General features: G+C 37.3%; 1 protein-coding gene across 1 annotated transcript in view; it reads left to right on the forward strand.

The window, feature by feature from the left end:
* LOC107601622 (pre-mRNA-splicing factor CWC22 homolog) overlaps nt 1–12,510 on the forward strand; it is a 59,547-nt gene that overhangs the window by 39,399 nt on the left and 7,638 nt on the right. The window contains exons 16-20 of the mRNA XM_016293872.1: nt 8,621–8,698; nt 9,046–9,198; nt 9,360–9,487; nt 9,591–9,692; nt 9,772–9,980. Of these exons, the coding sequence (XP_016149358.1) occupies nt 8,621–8,698; nt 9,046–9,198; nt 9,360–9,487; nt 9,591–9,692; nt 9,772–9,980 (670 nt within the window). The remainder of the gene's footprint in view (nt 1–8,620; nt 8,699–9,045; nt 9,199–9,359; nt 9,488–9,590; nt 9,693–9,771; nt 9,981–12,510) is intronic.

Genomic DNA, 12,510 nt, shown 5'->3' on the forward strand with positions numbered 1-12,510 from the left:
TAGATTAAATAATTTATATAATTATAATTATTTGTATCTATATTTATAATCACATTTACACTATTATATATAAAACAATATATATATACTAAAATATATATCTTGTTCACTTATAGGCTGCACATCCAACAGTGCTAAAAAACAGTCTTGTCAATTTGTTTGATTTTGCTTTTGTGTATAAAAAAACCAGGAAAAAGTCTTAAATGCTTAATATATGTATATTTTTATTTATTTTTCAAAACATATTTTCAATTTACTGTGAGTCCTAAATGCTTAATATGGGTTTTTACATTTACTAACATTATTAAAATCAAAAGGCCTATCTGTTAATATTATTTCATGGCTGTTGTATTTTTATTAACTAACATTAATAAATATAAATAATAAATACTGTAACAAATGTTTTATTCATTGTTAGTTCATGTTAGTTAATGGATTAAATAATGTTGGCAAATAGGACTTTTTTATTTTATAAATATATATTTACAAATTAATGTTCATACTTCTATTTATACTATATAATCCCTGTTTGGCTACTTTCCTGTTAATGTATATTGTCAACATATTCTGTTACACCAAATACACAAAATAATGATCTTTAAAAAAGCATCATATGACCCCTTTAAGCAAATTGATAAGACCGTTTTACTGAGCTGATAATGCAGCTTATACATGATTTAAATCAAGAAATAAGTACTTGTGTAAATGATTACATCATTGCAAGGAAGTGCTCGTGTTTGCCAGTTTGTTAGCAGTGGGATGTACTCAGATCTGTCTCTGAAGCCAGAATTGGCAGAACATGGCTCATGTCCAGACCTACCACAGCCATCTGCGTCATCGGATACACACACCCACACCCACACCTGAGCCTGCCTCAAACCCCCAGTGTCTGTGCAGCATGAGGAAACAGGTCCACTACTCTGGTTTCCTTAACATCACTATTTGATAAATAAGTTGTTATTGGAACTAGACATCTGAAACTGGGAATCTGAAAGTTTGGGTTTCGTTCACCAATAAGTCTACACTTTTATAGGCGTCTCAATGACATTAACATAAAACGAATACATTTTTGCCTGATTTGATGTCGGCCTGATTTCTTTTTAGTTGTATGGTTGATGTACTGTGGCACGTGTATCTTTAAAGGTTGTTCCTTTTAATGAGACACAATGAGTGCAGTCCCTTGTTTAGAGCTTGTTTTAACATCATGGCATGCGCTGTGTTTCTTTCACACATATGGGTTCACGTCCTTGGAACCCACTGCGTTTTGTCCCTCCCGAGTTGTCGCACCAGAATAAACCGTCCTTGAGTCTTTAGTGACGGCTGTTTCTGCCCAGTGATCTGGCTTTGCTCTTAAATTTCAGAGTTCCCTCAGTCATGGAAAACCTGAAAATATAAGGTAATTTTAATATGGTTTTCCAGGCCTGCAAAAGTCATGGGGGGGTAATCGGAGCTGGAAATGTATGAATTATATATTTTTTTCTAGTTTTTGATCTGAATAATTCATTAGTGATTCAGTCTGAATTTGACTGGTTTTTATTTTTTTGAATTTACTTATTCCCTTATCTGTTTTCATTTATTCATTCATTTTCATTGAAATTTATTAGTCAAAAAGTGAGGGAGGCCTATAAAATAACACCCGATTTGCATAACATTCATAGCTGCAATTCCAAGCTGAACATTTAGGGTTAGTGTTTGTTGTCATTAATAAGATGAGGAACTTTTCTATTTTAGGAAAATCCCTCTGAATGAGGTCATTCGCTTTCACATGTTTTAAAGATAACTATAAAAAGGTGGAATGTAGCTTTAAATTCCGTACAGCTGCTACTGATTGGCAGGTGTCTCTGTTAGGGTGGAGCTTGTTTATAGTCTGCAAGAAGTCCACCATATGTTTGGTTTCCAGTTTCCACACAAGATGTTGACGAGCTTTACAGAGCTGAAGACCTACACTGAACTTATGTGGAATTGGAACTCCCATCATTCCCAAGGTTCTACATGTCTTTTGTGCCTTGTGCGTTTAACTGTTTGACCAATTTGTTGGTTGTATACTTTCAGTTCCCAGTAAGGGTATATAGTACCCTCAAGTTCATTTAACATACATGTACCGTGTTTTCTGTTTGCAGAAATGTTGTTAAAAAGCATCTGACAAACACTATCACTCAAAATTTTGGGGTTGGCAATATTTTATTTTAAATGTTTCAAAAGTCTCTTCCGCTCACCAAGGCAGCATTTATTTGATACAAAATGCAGTAATATTGTGAAATATGATTATAATTTTAAATGAAACCGTATTCTATTTTAATATATTTTAAATGTAATTTATTCCTGTTATGGCAAAGCTGAAATTTCAGCATCATTACTCCAGTCTTCAGTGTCACATGATCCTTCAGATATCATTCTAATATGCAGATTTGGTGATCAAGAAATTATTATCATCATCATCATCAATGTTGAAAACAGTTGTGCTACTTAATTTTTTTTTCTGGACAGCATGATACATTTCTTTGATGAATTCAAAAGAACAGCATTTATTTGAAATATTTTTTAGTAACATTTTAAAAGTCTTTTAAAGTCAATTTATTGCTGAATAAAATTAATAATTAAAAAAGTTAAATCTTACTGACCCCAAACTTTTAAACAGTAGTTCAACAGTAGGCCACAACTTCTAGCGAAAAGGAAAAAAAGAGAGAAACATGGGTTATGAAAACTCGGGAGCCTCATTTTCATTCACGGCACATTATTCTGTCTGCTCTGAGGTCTATGAAGCTGAGATGATTCACTTTTATTCAGCCTTTCGTTTAAAGGGATCATTTCATACTTCACCCTCAGAAAAGAGAAGGCCGAACATTGGTGTCTAAAAATATAGCTGGCTTAACTTCCTGTGTTGATGTTTGCATTGAAATGTTGAGGGCAGAAGGTACTGAAAACATCACAGCCAGTCTCATAATTTCCTTTTCAGAAGAGGATTGTAGAATGTTTCATAGTGCACTGCACACTTTCATCAAGGTTCGAGTGAAAATTAGCAAAGGCAATGACAATTGATGCTGAGCAGCCGCTGTCAGGCAGTGGAGTTGATGGCGCGATTATTACTCTTGTGAGCAATAAACACATCACAAGTGCAGAATGAATCATGGGACTTCACAGATGGCCTGTTCATTATTCAGCCACATTTCTGCCTCCGCCAGCCTCAGCCACATGGAGTATGAACGTATGGATGGAGTGCATCAGACTGAATCACAACTACATTCGGATAGCAGATAGATAATTCAGCTGCATGAGACACTAATCGAATAATGATTCATTTCATAAAGAGCTTCTGCTGCCATTGTGTTTGTTACTGAGCAAGAATGCATTAAGAGCAGAGAGGGATATGGATGCCCGTTCAGCATTTTGTTTATTTGGTGTGTCTTCTAGTATTTATAACTAGCTTTCCTCAGTGGTCTGTTTTCATTTAGGATAATTGCCTCGGATTATCTCTAGATGAAGAAATTTAAGTCTTTTTTTTTGTTTTGTTAGTTTTTTTTTAAACCAGAACAATATTAAGTCAGAAGAAACTGGAGGTTGTATTTGGACATTGCTGTGTGTTTGCTGGGACATTGTAAGTGGTTGCTTACTTGCCCGAGTTAAAAGTCCATCCTCAAGTTTCTATTATATTACCCATTTTCATATTGCACCTATTTATTGTAATTATCTTCTTGTGTGTTCAACAGGAGAAAGAAACTCATACAGGTACAACATGAGGGTGTGTAGATGCTGACAAAATATTCATTTTTGGATGAACTATCCCTTGAATATTCTTGTGGGAACAGTGAAACATTTCTCTCAAAAAGTAAAAAAAAACTTACGTATTTTGTATTTGTGACCTGTGCTGGCAAAATGAGTCACAATGAGCACATTTTCAAAAATTAGTTATTTTATGTTCACATTCTCCATTAAAAGACCTTCAGAATGATGTATGATTTGTTGGAATCGGACGAAAAATGGCTGAGCTACACCCGTTTGATGTCGATAGAGTCAGCAAAGAGACTTTTGAGAAAAATCGAGTTAAAGTTTTCTGAAGGTTCCAGAAAACATAGTTTCCTCCAGTTCTTCTCTTAATTATAAATACTATATTAATAATCACAATATAGCTATTTTTTATTTTATCTTTGTTATTATAAATAAGAACAGATGCAAAAAAAAAAGAAACAGTAGAAACGGTAGAACAGTAGAAACCAATAATGCATTATCTTTTTTCCCTTTACATCTAGACAAAAGCATTCAAGTAAGAAAACCAAATAATCAAATGTAAAAATTCCTTTAGTCTGTTCATTACAAATAAATTGATTATTAAAACTACAAAAGCAGTTCAATCAAGAGCATCGAGTGATTCCCTCTTTTCTTTTAATGAGGCAGATGGCCTAGTATTAAGACCTACTGTAATGCACGGATCTAATATAATGTTACACATCAGATGTTTTTTTCCCCAACAGTTCCCCAAACGTTCACTTAAGACATAACAGATTATGTTTGCGTGAATACTTAAATACTGTAATTCTGTGTAAACGTGTATATTTATTGGGATCGCACGCTTCGGATGACAGTCAGCGTGAGAAGCTAGCAGAGAAAAGGTACTCCTCTCGGAAAACGTACAGATAAAGGTAATTAAACATCTAAAATTATTATTTGGAGCATTGGGATCGCTAGACGAGGGCTTAATGAACTCATATTTGTGAAAACCTCAAATTCAGGCAAATTTGACATTTTTCACTTGTTTTGCCTGTAGCTCGTAATTAGCCCGTGTGCATTCCGACTCATTTTTGCCAGCACGGGTCACATTTGTATTGTAAGTGTATTACTTGGGGATATGGTTAGGGGTATGTTTGAAAAAAGAGTGTTTTCTTTTACATTTTCTTAGTGATGTGTGTAAATCCCTAACCCTCAGTATGATTCCAAAACCAGTGAAATTTAATGCAGAGATATGCGTGCAAGCATGCATGAGTGTTTGAAAGAAGCCATTGGTGCCAAATTTAGGTATTACTATTAATAATACCATTAGAAAAAATATGAATAATTTTTCATTGTTCTTTTTTTTTTTTTTTTTGCACAGTACCTGTGCTTTTGACATCTTTGTGAAATCACATGCAATATTTATTCAGCATGTGCGGAGTATATTTCACACCCGATATGGGGGTAATGGAAAATACATTTCTCCTGCAAAGTGCTCTTTACCTGAGCTTTCACTCCTTGGAGATATTGATTGAATCCTCCAGCTTGTTCTTGACCTGGCAGATCTTCAGCCTGACTTTTTCTGCCCGTCCCATTGGTAGATGCGTAAGACTCAGGCCGTACTCATCCATGCTAAAAGGAAAAAGGTGGCTGAGTTTACTCAATGTCCCACGTGTGCCAGTGATTTAGTCAAGCTGGTTTGTTTGTGAGGTTTCAGCTTCTATGATACTCTAAATAAGAAACTAAATCTGCCAGCAGGTGGCGGTAAATGTCTTCACTCAATTCGTTCAAACGTCTGATTCATTCAGGAATGACGTAAACGGCTCTCTTTATGAATGGGTCTTTGAATCATTGGTTCACACGATTCGTTCAAAACGTGGATTCATTCAGAAACGAATCACCGCTGTGTTGCTCGGAGACGCGCAACAATTCTGCTGTGGCTTTAAAGGTAATATATTCTTTGCAAAATTGAGCAAAAACACAATATTGTGTTTAAAATATAACACAATATCAACTTCTTACTGAACTGTTGTATAAAATCCCATTTAAACTCGTGATATTCGGGTCAAAAACAGCACTCGTGTAATAGCCTATGCTGCTCTCCCTGCTCGTGTGATATCGATATTGTATGATATAAATATGAGACAAAAACACATAAAGGGAAATTTTTTGCACCAATATCTTGAATTTTAGGGCATAACTGCTTTTATGGAGTTGTTGCCCTGCATCATATTTGTCAACAGTCAACTGTATGAAATGTAAGATGATGGTACAGGTCTGGGGGCGGAGCCAGTGATATATTTTGTCAAATAAAAAATTTTAATCCCGTTATTTTTTTGTAACCAAGTTAACGCGTTAAACTGACAGCCCTAAATTAAACCGAAAAGTTATTTTAAATAGTAATAATATTTCACAATATTACTGTTTTTATGTACCATGGGACTTTTTCAGAAACCTTTTAAAAAACATTTGAACATTATACATAACCTGGTATATATCATTTTTAGATGCAGAATATTCAGAGTGATCTGTGCCACACAACAAAAATAAATGGGGGCAGCTGTCAGGGTCCAAAAAATGACACGCATTCAACATGAAAGTACTAATAAACAATTAAAGTTTTCTGAAATTTAAATAATTCGCCAAAAACTATCCCCTCCCCTCCTTTCCTTTAATGATATCCCTCAAAAGGGTTTTCTTATCAGTAATCAAGCACAGATTGTAGGTGATTTCAGCTCCCTGAAATATATCTAGGGTGTTAATATGAGAGACTGGTGCCGTAGGGCTGAACCACCTCTCTGCTCTGCAGTTTGTCTCAAACTGTCCTGTGATCAGAACACCTTACTGTCACACCTGGCACATGTGGCTGGCTGCCTGCAGACACCTGTTAGAAGAGTCAGAAACAATCTCATCAGGACTTAATACTCAGCCATACCTCAAGTGCTCAATACTGTATCTGCTTGGTCGTGACGGTTTTCTGATATCCTTCTATTGAAAGTGTTTTAGACCTCCTTAAGTTTTCAGCTTCGACTCTAATTTGGTGCCAGACTGCAACCTGTCGGGGTTTCATTTGTAAGTTGATCACAAGCATGCCTTTCCTCATAATCCTGAGCTCCCTGATGAATATATGTGGGCCTGAAATCAATAGGCTTATGGAGTGTTATGAGGTATAAGTAGAGAAGTGTGGCAGCTCCTGTATCCTGAGATTACACATACAGTGAAGGGCAGCGCAGATCTCTGGAGCTCTGCTGAGCCACAGGTGTGAAGTGGAAAAAGTTAAATGGCTGTTTGGAGCATATAATCCTTCCTGTTTCCTGTGAGTGGAGGAATGAGCATCTGTAGGCTTTGCTCAACCCTAAAGATTTTTATATTGGGCCAGTGGTTAAAATTTTTTACTTGCCCTGCCAATATTTTCACTGGCCCTTCCACACAAAAAATAAATAAAATAGTTGCTGTTAACATTGTTTTTGACCCCTGTTATCTTGTATTCTTATAATAAGCTTATATGACACCAACATTTAAGATACCAATTCAATTTTACAATTCTGTTCAATTTCGATACCAGAGCAAAAACTACTAGCCTAACAAAAATAAAGTTGAAACACTATTAAAGTTAATTGAACATTCAGTAAATAAGAACAAATGAACAAATTACAAGCAATAGCACAATATATAGAACAAAGATGCAAATGAATTGTTGCTTTATTAGGAAAAGCAGCAGGGCTGCATGAGAACGCATATTCACTCTCTGAGAGCAGGTGGCGCTTATGGAACAGCAGTCAGTAAGAAGGCATGGAAAGTAATTTAATTCGGGGCTTGAACGTTGTCAAAGATGCATTTCTAAATATATGCGGACTGTACACACAGCACAGTGTGAGTACTGAATGTAATTATCTTTCGCGTCTTGCTTGAATGCTTTGAAATTGGTTGAATTTAATTAGCATGGCTTAAAAACACAAGCAAATGATAAACTTTCGTGATGACGCAGCGGTGGCCCGATCAGGCCATTGACAATTTCGTCAACTGTCCCGAGCATCTTTGACACTGACCCGGGCCATCGAGCAGTTCTTATTGTTGAGCCCTGGTAGGTAGGAACACAGCAAGGCCAGTCACGAGGGAAGGTTTGCTAAGGGATTTCAAACTTTTGAACTGAAGAGGATTTCCTTACATCACCTCTCCACCATAGGTTTCTTTGCGTGCCTCCAGGTACAGCAGACTTTCTGACGTTTCTGCCCTAGATGCTTAGAACATTTCTTAAAGGGATGGTTCACCCAAGAATATATTGCGAAGAATGTGGGCAACCAAACCGTTTCTGGTCCCCACTGACTTCCATAGTCCTTTGTTGTTGTTTTTGGTTCGCTGCCACTTGTTAGAATGAGGTTTCTTCATTCGCCTGCATGTTTATCCATATACCCGCATGGAAAGGTAAAAATTTGTATAATGTCCTGGCAACTCTTTTGAATATATTGAAGCTCCATAAAAGTAGTCTGTATGACTCATGCACTGTTTTTCCAAGTCTTCTGAAGCTGTTGGCCTTGTGTGATCTTTTCATTATTTTACAAAAACCTCTTAATGATTAATCCATATCTCAAGTGCTTAGTGCTTCATGTGCCTGATATCCAGTGCACTTGAGGAAAGAGCCTTGAGATTTCACCAGAACTGTTTTTAGATCATTCAGGTTTAATTTGTTAAATTGATCTTGAGCCCGTCTGTCGCTCTGTCCGTCTCGGACAGACTCCTAGGCTCCTTGAAGATATGAGGTAATGAGATCAATAGGCATTAGTGGAGAAGTGCTGGGAATGGATGATCAGCCCCACACCTTCCCTTTATGTTTGTTTAAAGTGCCATGCCCTGATGCTCAGTCTGCATCTCAGTATTTTTTTTTTTTCTCATGTGCATCTGTTTCTCTTCACAGAAAGAGTTGTGCAACATGATCCTGGACTGTTGTGCCCAGCAAAGAACATACGAGAAGTTCTTTGGTCTCCTTGCTGGGGTGAGCCTGTCTTTCGCTCTTTGACTGTTATGCTGCTTTCAAGTCATATTGAGATAATAATTATAATTTTTATATTTTGTTTTAATGTTATATTAATGATTAATTAAATGATTTTTTTAATTAATTTTTTAATGTAATTTTTAAATAATTGTTTAGAAAATTATTTGATTTAAGTTTCTATTTATTTATTTATTTATTTTTATTTATAGATTCCAACATGACAATAAGGCATTATTCTCTCTCTAGATTTATGAATATTTAAAGTGACATATCTCATCTGCAATATTGGTGCAAGATTGCAAGAGTTGTTTTTGTTTCTTCTTCTGATATTTTGATCTTTTATGTAGAGGTTTTGCCTGCTGAAGAAAGATTACATGGAGAGTTTTGAGGCCATCTTCCAGGAACAGTATGAAACCATCCACCGGCTTGAAACCAACAAACTGCGTAATGTTGCTCGAATGTTTTCTCATCTCCTCTACACAGACTCCATTCCATGGAGTGTGAGTTACTTTTATCACTTTTGTCTTTACATTCACCACATCAGCATTTAGACATGGCTAATAAACGAATGTGTCCTGTAAGCTGTAATTACGTTTTAGACAACAACACATCAATATAGCCAGACACATTATTGATTTCCTGATATATTTTTTTTCCTCAGGTCCTTGAATGCGTTAAAATGAGTGAAGACACAACGACGTCCTCCAGTCGAATCTTTGTGAAGATTTTGTTCCAGGAACTTTGTGCTTATATGGGTTTGCCAAAACTGAACGAGAGACTGAAGGACATGTAAGTGCTTTTCTTTGTGTACTGTGCTTTTTCGTTGAATAAAACGAATCGATAATTAATCATGGAATCGTATAATGGACCATATCGTTTGTTTATTCCTCAGGACTCTTCAGTCTTTCTTCGATGGTCTTTTCCCACGTGACAACCCGAGGAACACTAGATTTGCCATTAATTTCTTCACATCAATTGGCCTTGGAGGACTTACGTACGTGCCTGTGAAGTTTCTTTTTGGGTCGGCTCCAGTTATTGAGAAATAATGCTCACTGAACTGTTTTTCCTTTCAGGGATGAGTTGAGAGAACATCTGAAGAATGCTCCTAAGATGATCATGACCCAGAATCAGGACGTTGAGTCATCTGATTCTTCCTCATCTTCCTCTTCCTCTTCAGACGACGACTCATCTTCAGATTCCTCATCTGACAATGACAGCAGCGACAGAGACTCAGATTCATCCAGCGACTCGGACTCCTCCTCCAGCAGTGACAGCTCTTCAGGTATCAAAACCATCTGAATTATCAGTTTAGTTTTTTTTCTCCCTCAAATCATCTGTTATGATTGGCTAACTTACTTCCTTTGAAATATTAAAATAACAATTTATGGAATCGTTAGGAAAAAGATTACGTGGAATCAGATCCATAATAAAATAAAAGCAGGGTAGGTGATTTGGTTCAAAAACATTTGTTGTTATGCTGGTTGAAAGTCTCTTCACATCCCAATAGCAATCACTAAGGTAAGTGGTCTAAATGTATTTATATCGTCTGTGGAATGCGTAGGACCATAAAATGTTCGTCCAATCATATCCCTTGGTCTGAGGACTACAATAGGTTGTCCTACCTGCCTGTCAATGCCTGCCTGTTATTATTCTGATATTATGCGCTTTGTACTGTAATGTTTTCTCACCGGTTAATGAGACATGAGCAATCTGACAGCATTGCATTCAACACTCCAACAAACATTGTCTCATCATGTCGCTGCTTAGCCTCTGGTTTGCCTGTGCGCGTTCATGTGTTTTGAAGGAGGCGTGGCTTTGGAGAGTGATTTGCAGTGAGGGTGGGGTCTTACTTCAAAGCTACCATGCTATGGCTAGCCTCTCCGAAATCACCTAACCTACCTTTAAACTAGCTAAATGTTCCTTATAATTAAGGCTGCATGATATTGCAAAAAATTGACATTGTTATATTTTGTGTTTCTGTTATACTGTATGTATATATGTGTGTATGATATGAAAAAATACAGGATTTTTCTCAAGATTAGAAGAATATCTGTATTTGGAAAGAATGATATCGTTTTTGAATGATTCGGGTGATTTTGTTAAGGAGTGTGTCTGCATAGAAAAAATAATCTAAAAAAATCTGGAAAATTAAGTTTTACTTTGTGTTAGTGTGACCAGCAGGGGGTGCTCACCCTGTGGTCTGCGTGGGTCCTAATGCCCCAGTATAGTGACGGGGACACACTATACTGTCAAAAAGCACCGTCCTTCGGATGAGACGTTAAACCGAGGTCCAGACTCTGTGGTCATTAAAAATCCCATGGCACTTCTCATAAAGAGTAGGGGTGTAACCCCGGTGTCCTGGCCAAATTCCCTCCTCTGGCCCTTGTCAATCATGGCCTCCTAATAATCCCCAACAACTTGATTGGCTCTATGACTCTCTCTCCACCTGTAGCTGGTGTGTGGTGAGCGCACTGGCGCCGTTGTCCTGTGGCTGCCGTCGCATCATCCAGGTGGATGCTGCACACTGGTGGTGGTCGAGGAGAGACCCCCTCATATGATTGTAAAGTGCTTTGGGTGTACAGCAATACACAATAAAGTGCTATATAAATGCATCATTCATTCAAACCTTTTTTTTTTCTTTTTTTTTTTAGTGTGAACCATCCTTTTTTGGGGTTGAATTATTAGGGAAAGACATGAAAAATGTTCAAAGTCACACTTGGGTTTTAATTTTTATAAGAACCAACCCAAATCTCTTTCGGTAACCATAAAGTGAGTAATAAATAAATGTAATAAATAATCTATTTTAATAATAATATAACTATATAGTGCACTGTAAAATGACAATACTAACATTTACATCTTAAAGGGGTCATATGATGTTGCTAAAAAGAACAATTTCATTTGGTGTAATGAAATGTTTATGCGGTTTAAGGTTCAAAAAGCACATTATTTTCCACATACTGTACATTGTTTCTCCTCTATGCCCCGCCTTTCTGAAACGTGTTTTTACAAAGCTCATCGGTCTGAAAACAAGGTGTGCTCTGATTGGCCAGCTATCCAGTGCGTTGTGATTGGCCGGATACCTCAAGCGTGTGACGGAAATGTTACTCCCCTTACCATACTGTGATGCCGTCTCCCGGCACGACCAGACAAAACCAATAAAACTCATTACAAACGAGGCATTTGTTGCATCCAGCGGGGACATAATTACAGATTATAATGATTTATACTGTCTTTTTACGTGCTGCGTTGCATCGCGCCGTGTAAACATAAAACCATGTCTGCATTTGTGATCGGAGAAATGACAAACAACAAGAGCTACTCTACACTGCTCAAAACTCACATTTGAAGCAGCAATGGCAAGTCCTTTAAATGAAAACGTACTTGGACTGTGAGTCAGAACAGCCGGCATTGTAGTCTACTCTACCAGGATCAGGAAACAGTCCTCCATAAAATGCACTGCACACATCTGAATATTTGGGTTGAACTGTTCTGGAACAGTGTTGTAAATACAACTTAACCACTGATTTCTAGTCGTGCCCTTCCAAAAGAGCCGGCAGCTTGAGTGAGTGGAGCGGGCTTGAGGCAACCACATGTTACGACCCCGGGCTGGACTCCGCTTCGTCCACGGTGAAAGCCGATCTGGCGATCGACACGCAATGTTGATGTATTTCCTCAGCGACCAGCACGGATCAGCTCTAGGCATGACGAAGCAGATATCGTCCTCTTTTGGAAGACCAAACAAAGTAGTTTCGCTTTCACAACGAAACACTCGGCAACAACAATACTACAGCGAGAATCAAAGTTACGCC

This window comes from Sinocyclocheilus grahami, unplaced genomic scaffold (assembly GCF_001515645.1).
Source record: "Sinocyclocheilus grahami isolate Dianchi unplaced genomic scaffold, SAMN03320097.WGS_v1.1 scaffold308.1, whole genome shotgun sequence".
In the NCBI taxonomy this organism is placed as follows: Eukaryota; Metazoa; Chordata; class Actinopteri; order Cypriniformes; family Cyprinidae; genus Sinocyclocheilus; species Sinocyclocheilus grahami.